Source organism: Passer montanus, unplaced genomic scaffold, assembly GCF_014805655.1.
Source record: "Passer montanus isolate IOZ18808 unplaced genomic scaffold, ASM1480565v1 scaffold58, whole genome shotgun sequence".
Taxonomy (NCBI): Eukaryota; Metazoa; Chordata; class Aves; order Passeriformes; family Passeridae; genus Passer; species Passer montanus.
Genome location: NW_024370816.1, coordinates 2,337,647 through 2,361,305, shown reverse-complemented (window position 1 = coordinate 2,361,305; position 23,659 = coordinate 2,337,647). Strand labels below are relative to the sequence as shown.

Genomic DNA, 23,659 nt, shown 5'->3' with positions numbered 1-23,659 from the left:
GACTGTAGTAAATGGAAAGACTTAGGGTGTTTTATTATTTTTTTTTCTTTTTGGTGCTTTCAGATGAAACAGTTTCATTTAGATGAGAAGCTATTGTCAGTTTCCTGGTGTCCCATTTTGATCCTTCCTCAGCTTGGGTTGAACTAAATGCATTGAAACCTATTCAAAAAAAAAAAAAAAAAAAAAAAAAAAAAAAAAGATGCTTGTACAGTCTTCCAGATGCTAAGATTTAGATCATTTGAACGTCAGCGCAGCCTTCTGGTAACAAAAAAACATCCAAATGGATTTCATTTGTGTGTTAACATCCGTCAGATGGGAGAGTAGCACAGTTTAGAGCTAAAGTCTGTTTTCATGGTTTTAGCAACTGGGTCCACATGAACATCTCGTCTGGCAAGTCAATAGGTTGAAGCTACACTGAACAGACCGAGTCCAAATATCTGAAATGACTCGGAATGGTTGTGCTAACAAATACTGATGTAATGTATGAGGCTATTACTGCTGTTTATATAGCTTCGCGTGGGCATGCAAATAGGTGGAGAGGGGGGTCACTGCGGGGAGAGACAGCTCGGAACGGACCGGGCGGGCTGCGAGCCCCGCAGCAGCGGGCGGGACCCGGGCCCGCGCCGAGCTACCGCCCGTGGGTCCGCGTTCCGTGAGCAGCAACCGAGCCCCGGCCCCTGTCCCTGGCCGAGCCCCGGTCCCGCAGCGTGCCGGGTCCTGTCCCGGCTGTCCGCGCTGGGTGGGGAATTTGTAACGCACGGGCCGGTGCTGCTGCCGCGGCAGCAGTAATGAAATAAAGCATAACATTAGTTAGGCACGACGCAGCAGGTGGCTTATTATGAGCCTTGCATATTCCTCTGCCTCCTGCTCTCATCAGAGCGCTGGTAATTAGGAAGGGGAAAAAATATTTTAGGCGTTTTAGGGAGTAAGAGGAGGAACGGGGCAGAGTCTGTGGCTGGGGCGTCCAGCGGGCCCGAGCCGGAGCCGGGCTGGGCTTCTTCCTCAAAGTCTCAGGGATAACAACCGTGGTGATTATGATACTAATAATTCTTATTGTTGTACCTTGGCGCAGATGGCGGCTGCTCTCTCAGGGAGGTTAAGAAGACAGCAAGTCCCATGAAGGCCGCTCTCTCCCTGCGCGCTCAGCCGCTTCCCGGCACGCACAAACAGCACGACGGATTCAGCTACCCCTGCCTCGGAGCTGCTCCCGATTTTGCTCGGGATGCCTTTAAACTTCCTGATGGCCAGCGGATTTAACGAAACCTTATTCTAAAAGCTCTCGCCATCCGAACCACGGGAGCAAGACGGGTTTGCAATAGCCCCGGAGCTGGCACGGCAAGCCCTGAGTGATGAAAGCTCTTGGTCCCTGCCCTAAATCCACTCCTCCTGCAGAGACATACTAGGCTTTGAGGTTCTCCACCAGAAGTACCCACACAAACACACGCACACACCCCCGACCCACGTCCCTGGCCGGTTTCTCCAGGTGAGCCGCTGCTGTTGCGTGGGATGTGCCCTTTGCTGCCCGGCCGCGCTCACGAGGCCCGCGGGCACGGCCCGCCGGGCTGCCCACGCTCGCCAGCCCTGCCCGCGGGAGGGCGGGCGCGGGGCCTCCCCCCGCCGGCCGGGACGGAGCCGGGGCGGGGAGAGATGCTCCCGGTGCCGCCGCGCCGTTCCCCGGCTGCTGCCGAGCCGGAGCACACCGGGAGCCGCCGCTCTGCCCAGAGCGCACGGGCGGACCCCCACCCGGCCGCCGGTGCGCACCCCGGCGGGAAGCCGCGTCCGCCCTGCTTCCTCCGCTCGCCGCCGGGGCTCCGCTGACAAACTCCAAGGAAGATCATTAGCATCCCTTGCCTTTTTTTTTTTTTTTTTTTTTTTTCAGATAGATTACCAAGCTGGCCACGTAGACCTGAGGGTCACATGGCTCAGGGGAGAAGGACAGAAACTGTCGCAGGAGTTAAGAGGAACGGGCAAACAAAGCCAAAGCGAGAAGTCATCTCGTGTGGCTGCTGCACAATCAGCTCCCCGGCTCCAGGGTGCTCGCAGTGAGCTCCCTCCTGCGAGAGCCGCTCCGCCGCAGCCCGGCCGGCAGCCGGCTCCTGCCTCCCGGGCGGCTCCCGCTTCCCCCCGGGAGGAAGTACGAGAAATGACTCCCGACCCTATATTCTTCTATTGTTTTGAGCCGGTGGATCAATTGTCATCAGTACTGTCACCTAAGAAGCAATGATTCCGATTCATCTTGGCATCTGATTTTATTCTAATGGGTTAAATTGGGTTCACTTTTACAATTATCCCAGGTTTGACTGCGTAGTATTGCATGACAACTCACAGTTTCATCGGGTTTGGCAAAGCGAGGTTGCTCCATGAATCCGTATATCATATCACATCAGATCAGGCTGAAGTTTGCTGTTTAGCGACTCCATTTGAGAGGCTTTTTATGAAAGTGGGAAGGGTTGATGCAGTCCATGGTTGGTTCAATGCGATTTGAAAAAAAAAAATCTGGAGAGATGGCAACAACCCGGGGTTTGCTGCTCAGCTGTGAATAAGCACAGAACGAAAAAAACGACGTGATGGGGAAACGCTCAGCTCGCTACAATATTTTTAACAGCCTCTCAGTCCTCGCCTTTTTTTAATTTCCTAATATGTTCTTTGCTTTATTAGTTTTATTTACAACCAGCTCCCCATTAACACCTCACCTGATTACTGAGGAGCTGAGACAGCTAATCAAGAAAATCCAGCAAACCAGCCAAAATCGAGAGGTGGGATTTATTTTTTTGCTTTCATTCAGGCTTCTTCTTTATTTATTTGTTTTGTTTTCGGAAATATTTCGAAACAAACAGTAAATAAAAGGCAGGTATCAGTGCATATTGGTGAAAGGTCAGAGGTTAGAAATTCACGTCAGTTCTGTATCAGAGGCTATGCAGAGGGCGGGAAGAGAGAGGGAGAGAAGGGAGGAAAAAAAACCTTTCCACCAAGCAGCTTGTTTATTTTAATTAACATAGGGATCCTCTGCTAGGAGCAAGGAACAACCTCCATCTACTGGCTAGATCATTGCGTCTCTTCTCCATTCAAAACCCATCCCTCATCACTCATTAAGGAGGGTACAATTTTGGAAGAAGCTTCTAAGGTCTCAAGGTAAGCTCCTGCATGAGTCTTTGCTACCAATGCAGCTATTTGGACCTCACGGATGTAATTTCCAGGGTGTTTCTTTGGCGCCGTGGTGTTGTTTGTTTGGTTGGGATTTTTTTTAACAACACAGAACGGTACTTTCCCCAGGTGTATTCGCAGATAATATTTCATGCATCTATGTTTTAATCTAGAAAAATAGCTCAGCTTGGGAAGCCTGAGCCTTTCAGCTCAGTTAAAAAAAAAAAAAAAAAAAAAAAAAAAAAAAAAAAAAGCTCCTTCTTTTGTGCTTCTTTTAATTTTTTCTTTTTAAATGGAATGACTTCTTTCACCTGTCTGTAATCCAGTCTGTAAGGGATTCCTTTTCAAAAGCAGCAAAATATGATAATTTCCAATGGCTTAATTACAAGCGGAGTGCAAATACGATTACAGCTAATACCAGACAACTATGGAGCTGACAGTGCTGAGGTCCTGGGCGGTGAACAGTTTCATGTTAGACAATAATCTGCCTCTCCTGCTTTCTTCTGGCTGTGTGATCACTTGTTTGTGGTCAATCACAGCGCTTGGCTATGGAAGATATGTGTTTGGGATTACTGTGCAAAGCACCTAGTTGTTTCTTATTTAAATATCATCTCCCTAAGCAGATGAATACGTGTCTTAATTGACATGTTTTCAGATTACCGGGAGCTACAAGCACATTGGAGGTTTGGGGAGTTTTAATCCGATGCCGGTAACGCTTAAAACACCCAGCGCTTGTGTCCCTCGCACCGCCAGCCCCGCGCAGCCTGGCAGGGGAGCAGAGGGGCTGGTGCCCGAGTCTGGCTGCCATGCACCGCCTTTAACATGTCCCTAGCACAGCGATCCCAAAGTTGCTTTACGGAACACTCGAGAGGACTCAAGGGAGAAGAAAGATGGTGACGGTAAAATACGTTGGATCTGACTCCGAAGCGCAATTTTAAATAATGTCTTTTAAAATAAAAAATAATTTTTAAAAATGAGATAAAATAAACCGCAACCTATTTGAATACTGAAAACTGTATTAGCTACATTTAGTGCCACCACCAAGAGATGTAATTCTATTCAGATTTCCCTTCTTTGTGTCTAGATTGGTTGCAGTGCCCGCGGACTTTACAAACAGATGAGACTGATCATTAATAGCACTGCACTCCACCACAAGCTCGTAGATCAGAAAATAGCGTTAGGATTTAAAAATAGACCTGGCTTTAACCACCCGACTTGCAGGCAACAGGATCGTAATCCTGTTGCTGTTATTACGACGCGCTTTAAATTTCTGGAAATGATTAAACTGGAAGTGTCTTGAAAAGTTCAGGTGCTGACGGAGAGGGTGTGAAGCTCTGGTGCCCTGCGGGGCGGGAGGCGGCTGGCCCGGGCAGCGCCCTGCGCCTGCAGCCGGACACGCCACGGCCTCAAATGCGGCAGGCGAAATCCAAACCACTTCTCCTCAAAGAACACCTCCTCCTCCTCCCCACCCCCCGCCTGAACACCCTCCCCTTTCTCCTAATTATTGTTGGTCAATTATTAATTTGCATATAGACCTTGTCCTAAATCCTCCGAACTAAACACGAGATCGTTCACGCTGTGCTAGGCTTTAGCCCGTAGCCCGTGGCCAGGGAGAACGCGGGCTGGGTGGCAGAGCGGATGCGGGGAGCGCACGCTGAAACCTTCCCAGGGCACCCACGCTAATTGCGAAGGTGGAAGGGGCTCCAGGCAGCGCCCGCGGAGCTGCGGGCAGGGGCTGCAGCCGGCCAGCGGGATGGCCGCGGGAGCTCTCCAGCCCTGCGTGCGCAGGCAAACGCTGTACCTGTGGAAATCCCCACAGCCATGTACCCCTCATCATCCCCATCAGCCCCCCATTAGCTCGGGGAGTTCGGGTAGAGCCTTACAGAAAGGAAAAGATCGAGAGCGCCTGTCACGTTACTAAAATATTCCGAATATTGCACATCAGATATTCTTTCTCAAATGCTATGGCAAAAGGAGATAAAAGCGCCCTGCGATGGAAAACTGTCGTTCACAGACAAAGTGCTAATGCCGATGGATTCATGAGGGGCAGGCTCGTAGATTTGGATTTTAGGTTCCCTGTCGTGTTCTTTGTGAGCTTTTCTCTCCCCCACCCCCCAAGCAAACCAGCAAAACTGTACGGAATCCCTCGTGCTATAATGGCAACCTCTCGCTACCAGCCTGCCTTAGAGCAGCGGAGCTCCAGTTCACAGCGAGGAATGAGATCTCAGGAACATTGAAATAGATTTACCTTGATCTCCTACAGGCCTTTTGGAAACGGAGAAGTCACGTTTGATGCTAGCAACAAACTTTTAGTGTCCCTTTAGGTAAGAAGTGGTCTGCCAGCATTAGGATGTTAATCAGAAAACGCCTTGGAAACCCCTGGCCTCCTTTACTGGAGCAGCAGCAGCTAGTAGCGTATCCTTAACCGTACCTGATGGAGCAGAAAGAAAGGACCCTCTAATTAATTAAGTGTGTCTAACCGGAGGAGGCTCAGTCATTTCTGAGTTTTGTTATGAGTCTGCCCAATTACTCCTAACGGCGCCGTCGAGCTAAGGTAGAGACGGGAATTTAGCAAGCAATATTTTCCGTGTCTCTGCCTTGGATGCTTTGACGCCGCACCTGCAGAGCGTTTCGGTGAACCCGAGACAGCAAACACGAGACAAATGGGGGAGAGGGCAGCGGTGCCCGCACCCGAGGCACCCGAGGCGAGGCACAGCCTGCTCGAGGGGCACAGGATCTCCACTTTAGCTTCCGATGGAACTGGGCCCAGCGGCAGCCGGGGGCCTGCCCCAGACCCCTCCCGCTCCCGGCGGACACGATGAGTTTGAGGTTCTCAGCCCGGCAGGGACACGGTCACAGCGGGACGGCGGCGGCGCTTCCGAGCGGGCTCTGCGGGGCCGGCCCGGGCGGGCGGGGGTCAGCGAGGGTCCTTCCTGCCTGGCACACGCCGGGGTGTCTTTGGCAACCCGAACGCCACGGGAAATGCAGACCATTTCCAGAAGAGCACATGCAACGTGAAATAGGGGCAGTTACCCCGACAACATAACTAGAGGAGAATACAGAAAAATTTCCTTCGAAGGGGAAAACACCCAGAACAAACCCTGAACGTGCTTGTAGAGTGCAAAGACTATATTGCAACGATTAGAAACAAACTCGTCTCTAAGGGAGATTTTTTTGGCTCTGTCGCAGCCATCGCAGCCATCTCCGAGCCAGGCGGGCGCACGCCGGCCGTACCTGCCGGGCGCAGGGCGAGCGGGCGAACCCTCCCGCACAGGGGCTCGCCCCCGCCCGCAGCGCCGCCGCCCCTCCCTTCCCTTCGCTTCCCTTCCCTTCCCTTCCCTCCTCCCGGGCCGCTCGACAAAGCCGCCGGGCTGGCCCGGGCCACGCAGCCCCGCGGGGGTGCCGGCCCCGCTCCCGTTCCCGGCGGGGCTGCGGGCCACAGGGAAGCACCCCCGAGCAGCCGGGGCGGCGCGGAGCGGCGCGGGAGGGAGGAGGTGGAGGAGGATTGGGGATCCCGAGCGAATAGCTCCCGTATCCCGGATTGAATCACCTTGTTTATTTTTCCTGATGTCTTATTGTGCTAATTGACTTGTTTTCTCCAAGGAAAGCCTATCTTTTCCTCCTCCTTCCCCACACACAGATTTTTTTTTTCTTCCAGTCCGGGAGTGCTCTGCAGAAGACTACGGCTTCTGGAGGGATCTGCCCTTTTTAAGGGAGATTCCCTCAGCCCTTTTTGAGACTCGTTGGTTTTATAGCTATTACTCTCTTATTAAAACACACACATATATACAACACATTGATTCCCATCCAAAAGGGCTAATTACATTACTTACAGTAAATAGCAGCCCTGCTGTCCAGGGTCTAGTGTGCCAACAGAGAAAAAAAATCCCGGCTTATTTCACTTGATTGACTTCATCTTTGTGTGAAATTGTGTTTTATGAGCTGTATTCTGGCACTCGGAGGAATGTAACAACATTCAATCTGCAAATAACATTAATTTTAGCTACTTAGGGGGAAAGAGAGGGGAGGAAACTTGCTGCCTGAATCTTGGGTTACATGGAAGAGGTGACTCGAGGAGCCCCTGAGGATGTCTCTGGGATGCTTTGGAAAGGAAGTGGGGGCTGGGGTACTTCTTTCACTAGTCGCGCTAGGGTTTGGTGTGGAGTGTTCCCCAGGGAGCAGGGAGCGCAGGACTGCCGCCAGGAAGATCCTTCAGTAGGGATCGAGGTGTCAGGAAACAGCCAGCAGCTGTTTCAGGGAAAGGCAAGGAAGAGCGGTGTGAAAAGTAAGTAGGAAAACGGGGAACGGAGGGGAGGGAGAGCAGACAGAGAGATTAGCCTGGAAGGAATGCATCGCCGGGTGCCCTGCACACAATGATCGCTCGCAGCCGCGGCCGGGCAGCGGGCGAGGGTCGCGCTAGGGCGTCCCCGGCCGGCCGGGACTGGCCCCGCGGAGGGGCCGCGTCCTGCTGCGGGTACGGGCGGGGGCACCGCGGGCAGCAGGGCGGGCAGCGCCCCGGGAGGCGCTCGAACTGCCCGGGCCGCCCCCGGCTCCCCGGCTCCCCCAGCTCAGCATCCCTCCGCGGGCCCGGGGAGCGCTCCGGCCTCTCCAGCCCGCCTCGGCCGCTCCTCTTCCTTCTCCCGTGCCCGCGGCGGAGCCGGGCGCGGCGGGGCCAGCCCGAGCGGCCGCCGAACGGAGGTTCCCGCGGCGCGGCCCGGGGGAGCGGGGCCCCGGGGGCAGAGCGGGCCACCCTGCCCCTCGCCAGGCGCCGTCGCCTCCAACTCCCGGGACTCCGTGTTTGGGGGAGGTAATAAATCCCACCCCACCCACAGCCCCGACCGTAATGTTTGTCACTGCTTGCCCATCACTAGGGGTTGAGAGGAGTATGACAGGTCTTTGTTGTCTGAATAAAAATCAGTGGCAGCTCAAGGGAGAGAACTCCTCCTACTAAATTATCAAAAATGGGCTGGCTTTAGTCTCTTAACAAATTGGACAGAGCTCCGGAAAGCAGCAGTCCCAAATCCAACCTACAGGCACTGGGAACTTTAAAGCAACCAGGGACTGCTGAAAATAGCACTTCTTTTTGCTTTCTTTGTATTCAAAACTATATCCTTTCCCGACTGATTCTACTGCCCCAGGTCCAAGTCTCTCCAGTCAGAAGCCCCCAGCTCTCCAGACCAGTAACAGATCCTTTAGCTAGCTTTTATTATTTTATTTTTTAAACTAATTATTATTACATTTTCTCCCCCTTGTTTGTTTTCTGCACATCTTCAGGAAGCCCTCAGTGCTTGCGCAAAGAGAAGCTCCTATTTGCAACCTCCCTCCCTGCGCTGTGCGCCTCGGTGTAAACATTTTGGATGATCTAAAGACTCTGGGGTCTGTATATGGAAATAGTGGGGTGCAGAGCAGAAGAAAATACTTGTCCTTTCCGTCCCCCAGCCATGCTTTTCCACGGGATCTCCGGAGGCCACATCCAAGGAATCATGGAGGAGATGGAGAGGCGATCCAAGACCGAGTCCCGCCTGGCCAAAGGGGGACAGATGAACGGCCGAGACACGGTAAGAATGGAGCTGGCGCTCTTTGCAAGGGAATCCCTGCAAGCATGGACCCGCGTCGGGACAGACCCTGACTTTGGGGAAGAGAAAGACGCTGCTTCCCTCTGTCCCTTCCCTGTCACCCCTTGCTTGTGGAACCCCTTCCGACGCTCTCTGTAAACCCACCCGTAAGGCTGGGTGCTGTGCTGGCCAGGCTCGGTTATACATTTGTCTAATCCGTGTCGCTGCGTGTGCTCTCTGGATTAGCGGGGAAACTGCTCTAAATCGTAGCAGAGACGGGGTTTCAGCCCTTGCGGCGGAGCAGCCTTTTGCCCCCGCGGCTGCCTGCGGCCGCTCTGCCCCTGCGAGCGGGGCTGCAGCTGGAGCTCCCGAGGTGCTTTATTTTCATTCTGCCCTTCTGGCACCTCCTAAATTAAACCTCAAACCGCGACTACTTACTTTTCGTAACTGTCTTTGGTCTGAAGTGTGTGATTGATACAGAGGCACCGCTCTCTCTGAGTGTTTTGCCGGCCGACTACTTTGCTTAGAAAGTAACATCTCCTCTTAGTCAAAAGGACCAAAGTCTTCGGATATGTACTGAGGGATGGCGGAGAAATCGAGTGTCACGCTGGGCTTTGTGCAAAGCGAGATCTCCCTTTCTCTAACTTGTAGGGCTTCCGCCGATCGCGCACAAAGTAACGGCCTGGAAAACTGCTTTAAGGTTTTGGAACATAGGGTCCTTTACCCCCCTCTTAAATAAACTCATGCTTTGTTACATGAGGATTTGCAATGTAAATTTAACTCATCTTTCCATTGCTAAAAAGGAAAGGAGGCGAGGAACACAACTTCAGATTGAAAAATGAATGCAGAGTTGCCTCTTTAAAACAGTTGAGACTTTAGAACAAGATGTTTGGGATTTCCCCCCCTGTTACTTTATCAGCAAAACTGCCCCAAGTTTCACGGCCGAGCTTTTGTCTCCGCCGTCCCTCCGTTTCCCTTTGTCCCGAGCGGCACTCCTCGTGGGGAGCAGATCAATGGGAACTCGCAGAAGTTTACTGAGAAAAAGACACTGGTTTGAGCTGAAACCAGCCCGTGCCACCTTTCTGCCCAAGTCCCTGGCCGGGCTGGTGAGCGTTCATACTCGCTGCTCTTTACACCATCCACCTGTCTCCTTTCTCTTACTCCTGTTTTGAAAGGCCTATCTTTAGAGACGCGGTTGCCGCTCGTTTAAATATGGGTGAAAATTTGCCACAGAATGAGCGCAAGCCTGAACCCTCTGCCATAAACTTTAGGAACAGCAAACCGGTATTTTTCTACTTTAAAATGCTGTTCCTGTGAAGTGCTTTAAGATTACAACACTAAAAAAAAACCCCCAAAAACCAACCAACGCCCCCCCCCAAAAAAAAAAAAAAAAAAACCCACACACAAAAAAACCCCCAAACCCCAAAAATAAACGGGGAAGACTCAGACTTTAAGATCAGAACCTCAGAAAATAATGAGCTCTGCTTTTCCTACTGCGGCCTAATCCGTTGCTTTCACGTATTGAAATGATACCAGATCGCTAGGAGAGGTTTACTGTGAATCGCGGTAAACACTTTACTCGCGGGGATGGTCCCGGTTCCCCCTTAAACTTCCCGCCCGGAGCCAGGAGTTTGGTCCCAGAGAGCCGTGCCTTTGAACGAGCCCCGGGCCCTGCGCAGGACCCGCTCCCAGCCCGGCCTGCCTGCCTGTCTTTCTCTCCCTGTCTCATCCCTTGTGGTGTGGTTGTTTTGCAGAACATGCCCCCCATGAGCCCCGAGAAGCCTGCTTTGTGTGCTGGTTGTGGAGGGAAGATCTCAGACAGATATTACCTGCTGGCTGTTGACAAACAATGGCACCTCAGGTGTCTTAAGTGCTGTGAATGTAAACTGGCTTTGGAGTCAGAACTCACCTGCTTTGCCAAGGACGGCAGTATTTACTGCAAGGAGGATTACTACAGGTACAGCAATCAGTCCTCATGGGTTTAAAACACATCCCCTCAAAAGGCACTGTGAACCGAAACGCTCTTTTCTCCACACGGGCTTTCAAAGGTAGCTTTTCGCAGTCAGCGATTCCTTAATCCTTCGTCCCCCCAGAAAAGTCTCGCACGTTTCCAAACTGAACGGGCCGTCAGGGGACGCGCTGACTGAGCATGTGTGGCGGGGCACAAACAGGCGAAGGCTCTCCCGCTGCTCGGCGGCTTCCCTCCGTAAAGACCCCACCGAAATTCCCTCTGGCCGCAGCTTGCCGGTTTTCCCGAGGGCCGGAGCCCGCCGCCCCCGCAGCCCCGCGGCCGGGCCCGGGAGCGGGCCCCTCTTGCCCGTGTTTTAGAGCTGTCCGCTGGCCAGCGCCCCGCGGCGCTTCTCGTCCTGACAGGAACGCCGGAGAGCGGGGCCGATTCCCCCGCTCCGGCCCGCCCGGCCCCGCGCTCACGGGCAGCGGCAGCGCCTTCGCCAAAGTCTGCGAGAAGGGGTCGGCTCTGGGGAGGGCGAGCCGCTCCCCTGGGACCTCAGGGCCGGTTCCCTGAGGCTGTCCCGACACCAGGCGGGCCAGGGGCCACAGCCGGTGTCACGGGCAGTGCTGGGCCGGGGGGGGCGCGACCCTCTCGGGGACAGGCTCCCTCACGTGGCCGGGAGGTACCGGGGCAAGCTCTGCCTTCGCCGTTCTAGTTGATGCCCACTTTTCTGTTTCCTTCAGAAGGTTCTCCGTGCAGAGATGTGCCCGCTGCCACCTTGGGATCTCAGCCTCTGAAATGGTCATGAGAGCCAGGGAATCGGTTTATCACCTGAGCTGCTTCACCTGCACCACCTGCAACAAGACTCTGACCACGGGCGATCACTTTGGCATGAAGGACAACCTGGTTTACTGCAGGGCCCACTTCGAGTCCCTTTTGCAAGGAGAATACCCCCCTCAGCTGAGCTACACCGAGCTGGCTGCCAAGAGCGGAGGGCTGGCCCTGCCTTACTTCAACGGCACTGGCACGGTCCAGAAGGGGAGGCCCAGGAAACGAAAGAGCCCTGCCTTGGGAGTGGACATCGTCAGCTACAACTCAGGTGGGAAACACACGCCGGGTCTGCCTCCCGCGCCCCCGAACAGAGCGTTCTCGGGCTTCCCCTCAGCCAGGCAGCGCGTGAATAACTCAGCCAGGCCAAATCTTGCTTAACCATTGGAAAATCAAACAAACAGCCCTCTGAGGGTTGGAGCATTTGCAGGAAAGCTAACAGCAGTCCTCCTCAAAGGCTGTCTTTGCCTATTAATGTCAAACACCCAAACTTAGCCACTTCCCAGGGTAAAGACAAAAAAAAAACAAAAAAAACAACCCAAAAAACCCAATAAAAAACCCCCAACCCACCCAAAAATATAAAACAAACTTCCCCCCAAAAAACCAAAACCCAACCCCAAAACCACATAGCTTTCTCTGCTAGAATCTCAGAGATACAGTTATCATTATTTATATTTGATTAGCTAAAAAAAATTCACCACTTAAACCTCAAATAACCAAATGAATCAGAAAAAAATAGAATAAAAGTTATAGTATACGGTTCCTACAATACTAATGTAGTATGCATATAACTCAATTTATATATTGAATTTATAGTGATTAATTCTTCAGGCTGAATAATTCTGTTTTACTGACACATAAACGATCAAACTGTACAAGAGGTCAACGAATAAATGTTGTTTCCTGTAACTAAACCCTAACAAATGTAATTAAGGAGAATGATTTCTGTTCTCTCAACAGTAGGAAAGGAACAAGTGTTGCCCTGTATTAAATATCCTCTATAACTCCAGTCACTTGAGTACCCAAACCGTGTATAAACAGTGCTAGTGGCCGGAGGTAAAGCAGTTTCAGGTACGACCAAGCAGTTGAGGCAGAGTTTCATTAGATGAAGGACGAAAGTAGGAAGGGTAAATACGAATTGCCCAACTCCCGACTCCAAAACCGTTTGAGGGAAACTTCAGCTTCCCATGGACGGTAAGAGAGGAAAGAAAGCCGTGGGAAGCAGGAGCGATGCAAGGTGTGCTTCCCCGTGAAGCGTGGAGCCGTCCCGGCTGGGGCAGGGAGCCGGGGCTCCGGGCCCAGGGCTGCGGGCCGCCGGCCCCACCGGGAGCCGGGACAGGGGTCCGGCCTCCCCTCCGACAATCGCGGGTCGGTAACAGAGCACCGCTCCCGGCCCGGAGCTCTCTCTCCTGCACCAAGCTCAACCCGCTGCCACTGAGATCCATAAGGAATCTTCCACCGCCCCCTGCCCTCCCCACCCCTCCCCCGGCACCTCCTCTGGGGCCGCTCGTGAAACGGGCTTTAGCTGGGAACCAGGGAGCTGTGCAAGGCGATTTCATCTCCTCTGATGCGTAGACCTTGGAGCCAGGGTAATCACTGCGCTAATTGTTCCTTGTTAATTGAAGATGACATTGGAATCCCGGGCTACGGAGCGGCTTCCAATCAATCCTGAAAGCTGCTAAAGAAAAGGGAACCTGTAGCACAGCCAGGATTCATTCAGCCCCAGCTTCCAATGGTGGATTTCCCGTGTGCCCACTCCCCGCTCTGGTCTCTATCCCTGGTCCACACAGCATCACCCGATTCCCCAGATTCCTAAAGGGAAATAATCCTAGGGACAATTTAGCGTTAAAATTAGAATCAGAAGTTATGGTAAGATGAAGAGTTATGGATATGATAAAGCTCCCCTTAAACTTCAGATCAGGACTCAAGAGAGACATTATTTGCGAATGCTGACATAATCTCTGTGTGCTGGTCTTAAAACCCCCCTTGTTTACAACAACGGGCCATAGAAGATGTACCACTAACTCCAAATCAGATTAAAAAGCACCACCCATTATGAAAATACAGTTCACCGCATCGAGAACTCAGAATCCTCCGGGCAACGGAGAGAAAAAAAGAACAAACCAAAACAAATCAACAAACGCTCTGCTGCTTTGGACTCAGGCTAGATGGCTGAGAAATCTCTTCTGTTAGGGCCGTGATTTTCTTCTTTTTTTTATAAGCATTATCTAGCTATGTCCAGGGTTGACACATGGTCTCGAGAAAGTTTGCAGCCAAATCGTGCATCCGGTGCAAACGGCTCCAGCCCATTGACCCACTGCGCCCCAAATCCAGGGGGAGGAAAGCGAATCTGGAACAGCTACGAAATGAGTTGCAGTAGATGAAACCGCTTCTTGCGAGAAAAAAAAAAAAAAAGTTTCTAACTAATTGGCAGCCACTTCCCTACACACATTTTTCGTCCTCTGCCCTGTGACTCAGTAACTACTCTTGCACGTAATCATTTACAAAGGGCAAGCAGTCCGCAGAAATTAAATGCGGGATGCACGGCTGCCGCCTTCCGAGGGCGCAGCGGGCCCCGAGCCCCGGCGGGCGGTGGCCGGGCCGTGTCGCGGTGTGCCGCCCTCTCGGGGTTCGGGGACAGCGGCGGGCACGGGCACAGCCCTGCCCCGCACACCGGGCCGGACCTCACCCGCGGCACTCCGCGGCTGTGACCTCCCCAGTAAGCCGAGTACCTTCCCAAACAGTCCCAGCCGCGGGGTCCATGCCATGTGCCAAGCCATTATGGAAAACGACCCCGAGCTTTAAAAACGAAACTCCGATGGAGCCAACAGTTTCACCCAGCTGAGCATGAGCATGTGCGTATTCACAGCCACCCAGCAGGCCCTGGCTTAGATTTGTGTGCACATTATGTTACAGGGGAGCTGAGCCCTGGTCCAGAATGGAAAATCAGACTCTGCTGTAGAATCTACAACAGCTTTTCTATTTTGTATTTTGTTTGCTAGTTTAATTTCTTTTTCACAGCCCCTTGGTTGTAAAGTGGAAACAACAATAAATAACTCAGAATGTTATGAGGTAGAAATCACTCATACTTGCAAGCTGTCTGGAATTAATGTGAAAAATGGAAGAAACTATTCAGAAGTGCTTAAAACATTCAAGGCTTTCTCTATATTAAATCTTATATCATATAATTAATATATATTTTAAGGAAAACTGTGTTGACTTAGAGCTTAGAGGATATAGAAATAAGATGGTGAAGAAGATTTCCATAGGAAAATATTTTACACATCTGTTCCTCAAAGAGCTATTGACTTTATTTCATTATGTGTGTGTGTGTGTGAAAAACTATGAAGAGTTCACTTGAAGAATCTTGGCAATAAGAAGCAAACTGTTCTAGCTCTTTTGAAAGCAAAAATTAAACAACCCTCCAATCCTGCTGCAATGAAATGAGCAGTGTCTTGCCTTTGTGCTTTCCCTTAGTTCTCCAGGAGATAGTGTAAGACTCTGCTCTACGATGTGGCCAAACCACACAACACTGTACAAAACAGAGTGAGCTCATCTTTGTATAAACCAGGATTGTCTGAAGATACTTGGAGCCCTCTTCTAATTTTCTCTTGAAAATAAAAACCAAAATAAAGTAGACCACTGACAAAAAGAAAAAGAAGAAAAAAAGAGTAGAGTACAGAAACAAAGGCAGTAAGCAGGACAGAGGAGGCTGAAGAAGTTGTGTTGCTGCTACAAGCCCGAGTGGCCCAAGGAAAACAACACAAACAAGCAGTTTGCAACTCTGAAGTAAAACCTGAGGACTGAATTCTGGTACTCTGATTTATGTCAGCTCATAAGTTACAGCCCACGCAGTTTGACTGAAGGCAGTGTGATTGCTTGTGAAAACAAGTAGTAAATACAATCCAAATCTGGTCTGAAATTGTTTTTAAGGCAACTTTCAACTCCTGGTCTTTTCAGAAGTGTCAGCTTACTTTGTTTGAAAGTACAGATATACTTCTTACCAAGACTAGGAGCAAAGCTAGCTATAATTAAATATTCACCTGATTTTCTGTCAAAGTGCTGTCTTACCAGCATCTGTTCACGTTGACTTGTCTTATAATTCAAAAGAGAAAACACCTTCAAGAAGCTTTTTATTTTCTTGTGGTTTCAAGTTGCTTTGCCTCTGTTTTCAGCACTGCCAACATCAGTGTCTGTATTGTGTGCCTTCCCTCTTTCTCTTCTCTCTCTCCCTCTCTCAATTAGGAATGGAGATCAGCTAGGCCTTGTAAATAATCCAGTAACTATTGGAAAGCAGTTCAAAAATCAAAATGAGCAACTAATGAAACTGTCCAATTTACAGACATTCTGAAACATTTTTAATTAGCTCTTCTTTAATTAATATTCCCTGCTATGATGACACCATTAATTTTCTCCTGTGTGACTGAACTATCTTTATAAAATGAGACCCTAGAAATTGCTAACCCTTTTGTTTAAGCTGAAAAGAAAAGCACAGATGCATTTCTTACTTTTCTTTTTGCTAATACTGTAATTTCTTTCTCCAATATGAAGTAATGATGCCACCATCCCCAAACAGCTGCAACCCTTGTGTACAATTCACACCCACAAATGTGTAATCTGAAACAAACTTATCCTTCATAGACACTTTGAAAATACTGAATCAGGGGAAGAAGAGAAACCCTTCAAGTTTTGAGCCCCTAGCTTCTTGCTTGGAGAAATGTCCTAACTAAGACTGACTGCTGATTGGGGTTGGGGGTCTGGATCAAGTCTTGATGCAACTGCTTCCTGGATATGTTTTACAGATGAAGGGCTTCAAGCAGTTCATATAAACTCCCAGGCAGAGACCAAAAGCATTCATTTTATCAGCAAAAAACTCAGCTTTCTTGATGAACTGTCATAAAAAACTTCCCTGCTGTACATCTCTTTTTATAGGTGCTTGTGATTTGGGGGAAAATCTCAGGAACATTCAAAATGCTGGTTTGACCTTAACTCTTCTCTCAAGTTAAGAATGTTTCAATGAGTAAGATTTCAAAATCTGAATGAGATTTTGAATGACTCTTTGAGCACCCAAAGCAAAACCATCACCACAGGGAAAAGACTTGTTTGAAATAAATGCCAAAGGAGAGAGAACTTTCAAAGTCTGCCCTTAGTAGGCACAGGCCTGGGGGACATAGGATAAGGATAGGAAATGACAATATTTTGGATCTCTTTTGGTCTCATAAATTATCACATCTGTACCTATCCTTGTACAATCTTAGTCCTTCCTTCCTTCCTTCCTTCCTTCCTTCCTTCCTTCCTGCCTGCCTGCCTGCCTTCCTTCTGCTTTCCTTCCTGCCTGACGTCCCTCCTGCCTGTTACTCAAGATTTTTGTCTTGATTCATTTATCCTCCACAATGCATGGCCACTAACTCCTTGTTCCACTTTGTTTATTCAACAGGTTGTAATGAGAATGAGGCAGATCACCTGGACAGAGACCAGCAGCCTTATCCCCCATCCCAGAAAACAAAGCGCATGCGTACCTCCTTCAAACACCACCAGCTTCGTACCATGAAGTCCTACTTTGCTATCAACCACAACCCAGATGCCAAGGACCTCAAGCAGCTTGCCCAGAAAACAGGCCTGACCAAGAGAGTTCTGCAGGTAAGAAGCCACATCACAGGCTTGACAGAATTTCCCCCTGCTAGTCAATAGCCTTTCCCTTATGTGTAACTATAGCGACATACGTAGAAATACTTTTGCTGGGTGTGTCCCTAGTGGGTGAGCAGAGGGGTATGGTATTACGTGGCACAAGTGCCAAATGTGTGTGCCTTATTGGCCTGAGACAGCCAAACACCAACCTGTGGTTTATGATTAGCTGCATCCTCACCATGAAGAGAATGTCTTCAGAGTCCACCCACCCAGTAGATCTCCTGGGGTCGATGGTCTCTCTGTGGTGACTGCACTAAGGACAGAAGTGGCAAATCTACTGATTTTATGGGTGAAGCCTTTGGGCTCCCCGAAGGAGTTAATGTGGCCCCTCAGTAAGCAGATCCCTGATCTGTTTGAAGTAAGCTCTGACCAATATGATCCTCCAGGACCAGCTGGCTCCCCCTCCCAATGCTTGTTAGACAACTGTTTTCCTTAAGGGCCTGCATAGTCGAAAGTCCCTGTGAAGGACAGCCTAGCAAATGATGTTAAAAATCCCTATATGGTCTGTGATAGCTCAGTGAAGTTAAAACGAGGTGTGTATTACATGCAGAGTGCCAAAGAAGGGCAGTGAGTGAGGTAGAAGGAGAATCTATTAGCGGCAATTCCTGTCCGTGTTACATGTCACCTCAAACACCGCCAGTGAACCTTACAGAACAGACAGACTAGATGACCCATATCAACAATCTGTAAGACAGGGACGGTGTAATTACCCCTCCTTCCTCTTCAGCCTTTTCAAATAATCAAGGCAAGCTTTCAGCCTTGGCAAAAATCTGCTCACTCACCCTTTGCCTCAATTTTTGTGTGTCTTGACCTCAAAGCTACCCAACCCAAGAAACACTACATGGCCATCAAGAGAGTTGCTTTCTTTGGGTAAATGAGCGAGCAGATTTTTCTCAAGGCTGCTCTCTGAGGGCTGTAAGCACCTGTAGCACTGGGCCTGTACACAGAGAGTCAGGACCACCAGTAGCAAGAAAATCTATAGAGTGACTTAGGTGATGTGCCACACAAAATCAAACATCAAAAATGAATTTAAAAAGCGAGAACAAAGACAAAAATAAGCAAAGCAAAACAAGCATCGGTAAAGAAATCCATTGGGATTGGTTTGCAGGTTTGGTTTCAAAACGCAAGAGCCAAATTCAGAAGGAACCTTTTGCGGCAGGAGAATGGGGGTGTCGATAAAGCTGACGGCACCTCGCTCCCGGCACCGCCCTCAGCAGACAGCGGCGCACTCACTCCACCCGGCACTGCGACCACTTTAACAGACCTGACCAATCCCACTATCACTGTAGTGACATCAGTGACCTCTAACTTGGACAGCCACGAATCCGGGAGCCCCTCACAAACTACCTTAACGAACCTTTTCTAACAGTTCATTTTTTTTTTTTTAAATTCTTACTCTTCATTATTATTATTATTATTATAATTATTATTATAATTATTATTATTTTCAAGCCTTTTTAAAAAACAAACAAACAAACCCACAAAATATTTGGGAAAATAAACAGCTTGATGTGTAGCATCTGCAGCCACCTGGCAAATGAGTTTGAAGTAATATGTTGCTATAATATACGAACATTTGTTGTTGGTAAATTGTACTCAAATTCTTTAAATTTATCAAATGACTGAAGAGAAGGTGATGAATCATTCTAATAAGTGCCTCTTAAAATTGTATGTTACTTATTTCCAGAACCTTGAAAAAAATTGATTGTTCCCCCTCCCAAAAAAAGAAGACTCTATTCATCCCTGATAACCAGATAAAAATAATTTTAATTATAGCCAAAAGAATGCTGCTTCAGGATTGTATGTTCACTTACAGCATTTAAGAACCCCAAATTTAATTTTATTTTGATAATGCATCCAAAAGTTTTGTACTATTTGTTTTTAAATGCTGAAAAATAAATACAAAATGAATTAAACTAATCATGGAAACAGTCAGACTGGAAGTACCAGTGCTCTTTCCTAATGCAGTAGTTGCAAGCCTGCTTCTCTCTGAGCACTGGGGAGTCTCACTGGGGTAGCTAAACGCTCCTCTGCCAGTTCTGCACCCAGCTGGGACGTCCTTGGCCACCACTGAAAGCCATGCCTGATGGAGGACTTGGAGAGAGACCCAGTGAGGAGAGCACGTGTGGGTGAGGATGGCAGGACCAGGCCGTTGGTCTCCAAATTTGTGCCCCGCATTAAGGAGGCAAAATCTGGAAAAAACCCTCCAGAGTGAGCTCACTCCTATAAGAATGTCATGAAAGTAACAACAGCAGAGTAACAATGCAAGTGGAGACTCCTACTGATCTGAAATGTTGCCTAGGGAGGGGTTTTAATTTTTCTCTGTCAAGCAGCTCTGAATTTTTGTAATTAAAAAAGATAAAAATTGCAGTTGGCTACACGGCTTCGATGCCGTACCTCCAAAGCAAACAAGAGGTTGCCCAGTTACTCTAGGGAGCACAGAAATAATTTTCAAGAAGGTGTATGCATGTGTACTATTCAAATGAACTTTTGATAAATCCTACTTTTTTTTTCAGGGAAATGGAAATAAGCAAAATATAATTTATTAAGATGTTTAAGGAAAAAAAATTCAGTACAATTTATTCATTATTATTTTGAATTTTCTTTAGATGTTTCCTGAGATTGTATCAGACACTTTGTTTAACACAGGAACTTAAAATCTTTAGTTCATTAATATCTCTAACATATACTTTAACTTTTTAAACTTTGTATAAAAGAAAAAAATTGTTAGCAAAAATCACACAAAACCAGTAATTGGCAGTGAATAACTTCAAAGCCGATAAACTCAGAAGCCTTGTGGATGCTGATCTGAATACATTTCTTAGTTTACAATAGTGATCTTTCTTTTTTTAGTTTTATTTAAGCTAAAAGTCTGAATGGTCTGGGCAGTGGTGAATGTTCATTTGTATCCTTTTATTGTAGTTGAACACCAATTAGATTGTGGAGAGTCTCAGAAACAAAAACGAACAAAAACCAGTCAAGATCTATGTCTTGCTTTTAGTGGATTGTTAAGAATAACTTTGCACATATACCCCACTTTTTAGACACCATCAAATCTCTTTTTGGTGGTCAAAGTGGCTATTTAATATATTTTAAAGGTGTCCTTTTTGGCTGTATAAATGTGTGGTTACATATTGACAGTTCACTGCCCACATTAAAGTGCATTATTGTAATTTTTGCTCAGGGTTTTTAGAAAATTAGCACAGAAAAGTAGCTTATTTTTAAAAAAAGATGATGGAAGAGATGTTAACACTGTAATAGAAGAAAGGTGTGTTTGCCATTATATATTTAGCAAGTATGGTTATCATCTTCTACGGATATTGAATCTTGACTTTTCCTATTTCTATTACCTTATGGGCATTTACCACTAACCAGACCAAAAGACCTTGGTAAGGCTGAGATCTTTATTAATACACTTTTACAGGTAAAAATATTGATACTTATAAATTTTGTTCTTTGACAGAACAATATATGGTACTAGAGATCTACTTTATTAAGTAGACTAATTAAAACTCAGTTCTACTATGTGCCTTATGATATACCTTGGGAGTAAGTTTGTGAAAAATCAGGATATATGTGTTGTTTGTTAAATTAACTGTTTTAAGCCCTTTTGACACCTCACTAGTTTTGTACTGTTTTACCTCTTATTTCTGAAACTCTTTTTATGGTGTATCCTGTTAGAGGGGACAAACATGTCATAGAAAGCAGTTGTGCACTCTTTCAGATATAGTTGATAAATCCAATAATCTTATATATTGAGCTTCGTGTTTATAGTACAGTAAGTGGTCTAGCAAAATTGTCCATGTTTCTTTGTTTATTGATAAATGCATTGTATAGAAACTATTTCCCCTAAATATTTATGGACCAAACAATTGTGATATATCCTATTAAATTTGTGTGAATAAACCATTTTGAATCTAAGGAGTTTTATTTCCCATCAGTTTTTGTTGGGGTTTTTTTTTGGTTTGGGATTTTTTTGTTTTGTTTCTTTTTTAAAATTTAAGATCTACATGTACCCGTGTGTCTCTTTGCTTTTACAGTACCTATGAACAATTGGTATTAAACACAGAAACACAGCCTTTTAAATATTTTAAAGTACAGTTCCTTCTTAGGTTTTCAATTTCTTCATATTCAATGTATATGCTACTGCTGGTGCAATTTAGATTTTAGCCTTTTAACCTCCTTTTTTGAACATGCAAAGTAATGCCCCACTGATTTGATACTGAAACCCTGTCTTAGCCCTCTAAAAGAGCCAGAAAACTAGGAGCTAAAGTAATTGCATGACAAATATAACCTAAATAGTGTGATGAAATGAATCAGGATTTAATGCTAGGTATATTGAGCACAAAATAGAATTGCAGACCCCGAAAAGCCAGGTTGCTCTGTAGTTTAATAAATTGTCACTATGATTTCTTTCAGGGAGAACAAATCATGGGGCATTACAGCCAAACATCCCGACGTTTGAAAATTCCCTAAAGTATTAAAAGAAGGGGAAAAGTTTGATCGGAAATCCACTGCAGTGAAGACAAAGACAATATTAGGTTATGATAATCATACATTTAAAAATCTATTGAGCCAAAAAATAAAAACAAAAGACTTGATGTCATTTCCTGAATGTTAACAAAACATACGTTATTTTATGGTGTCTAATTAACAGAACCGAAGGCTTCAACAAATTGTGTGCTATCAAAAACAAATTTAGAGAACCTATGTATAAAACCAGAGCAACCTGGCAGCAATCTACCCAGCCCATATTCGAAGAAACCTTTTCTTTTTTAAAAAAAGAATCACATTTGTCAAGCACAAGTACTTGTAAAATAAAATCTGAGTGCATTCATTCCACTTGCTTGCTAATGTGTACTAGTCATATCTGTTAAATGGATTTTTGTAAATTCAAGGAGAACTTTTCACTCATCCAAGATCATAGGAATCAAAACCCAGTAACTTTAGTACTATTGTTTCAGAACTAATTTTTTTAAAATGAGACAACTCTGCATGCACTTTTCCATCTGTCACATATAGTGTACATTTCTGTATGATGAATTTCTCTTTGATGTTTCTTGTATAATACCTTTCATTAATAAACATTTTATTTGATGCAAACATAGTTAACTTTATGTAAACACATAGCTAATTGTTCCAACTAATTTAAACTCTTCTTTTGAAAGGAAGCAGTACAGTGCAGTTCCAATATGCTATATATATATCTCTAAAATCAAAAATAATGAGGTAGCAATACTATTGCACAGTGTAAAATTATTTCCTTTGGTGTTAATTTTTTAACTTCTTGTATAAAACTGACTTGTTTAAAAAAGAAATTCCCATCAGCATTAACAATAAAACAATTCCCAAATTCTTCATCAATGTAAGAAAACATGAGCAGTACAGTGTGTACTTCACACAGTGGCTCTAGAGTACAAGGATATATAATTTGTGGGTCCCTGAGCTGTTTACATGGTCACTATGCAATGAGCACGTTTGCTACATAAAGTTGGTCCTAAGATTCCCTGTTCAAATCACAGATGATATTTACAAGCCAACAAGCAAGTGTAACAATAACAATTCTTAGTAATGAGGTTTTGTAACTGTTAAGCAACTATTTGCAGAAAGAGTTTTTAAAATATATTCCTATTTAGCTGTATAGCCAAAGCATATGTTAAACAAATTAACATATAAAAGACTTGCCAGAAAATCTTTCATTAAGATGACATTTTTATTATATACTAATGAACCCTATGTAAACAATGTAACTTTTATGAATGATGGACATTAAATATTTCACTTACGTGTATCCTCAGCATTTTGCATGTTTTCTTAAACCTTTCCAGTTTCAGAATTCTAAAAAGAAAACCATACAGCTACTTACAACATAGCACAAAGTTATGTACAGGTTACTGCAGCAATCACTGGAAACCAGTTCCTAAGAGTGTTCTAATGGCAATAAAAAGGTATCATTTATTGGTGGTAATTATGGGAAGGATTGTTTAAACAACAGTTTTATAGTATATTGTAAAGTTCTATTGAAAAAGGTTAGCATGGCGGACTTAATTCAAATCAGCTTGATCAGAACTTTAAGTATATTGTGAAATTCTTAAGCTGAGCCTTATGTGTATTTATTACTGCAGAAAGTAAGTAAATGTAGGAAAGCAACTATTCGTGTCAAAGCCACAATGTGGTTTCCTCCTGTTGTCCTTAGGAAAATATTACAACCATTAATTATTCCAATCAGTAAAGAACTTGGTGGTGCTTAGGACCAAGAAAAAAAACCTGCACATTTTAATTTTTCTTTTGTAAATCACTGCATTTGTCAATAAGTTGGATTTCTTTTCTCCCTGATTTAATACTTAACAGAGATATTTCTAGTCTTGTTCATATGCTGAATTTTTCACTTCATTTAAATTAGAAAAATAAATGAATTAAATAATCCTGGTGAAATACTGGCAAAATCTAAAATAAAACCAGAAGAATTTTATTCATCTGTCTCTGATTAGAG

The 23,659-nt window shown here is 46.4% G+C and overlaps 1 protein-coding gene and 1 long non-coding RNA gene across 2 annotated transcripts; both read left to right on the top strand.

Moving 5' to 3' along the window:
• Positions 1-2,552: 2,552 nt before the first annotated feature.
• On the top strand, positions 2,553-4,037 carry LOC120510500. Its single transcript, XR_005629519.1, has 3 exons — positions 2,553-2,756; positions 3,000-3,132; positions 3,800-4,037. It is a non-coding gene; the product is annotated as an uncharacterized LOC120510500 (long non-coding RNA).
• Positions 4,038-7,200: 3,163 nt separating this feature from the next.
• Positions 7,201-22,957, top strand: LHX9 (LIM homeobox 9). Its single transcript, XM_039726404.1, is given in 8 exon segments — positions 7,201-7,429; positions 8,419-8,453; positions 8,455-8,488; positions 8,584-8,702; positions 10,454-10,656; positions 11,394-11,749; positions 16,916-17,118; positions 18,275-22,957. Coding segments are annotated over 8 exon segments (1,437 nt in total). The 3' UTR covers positions 18,533-22,957.
• The last annotated feature ends 702 nt before the right edge of the window (positions 22,958-23,659 follow it).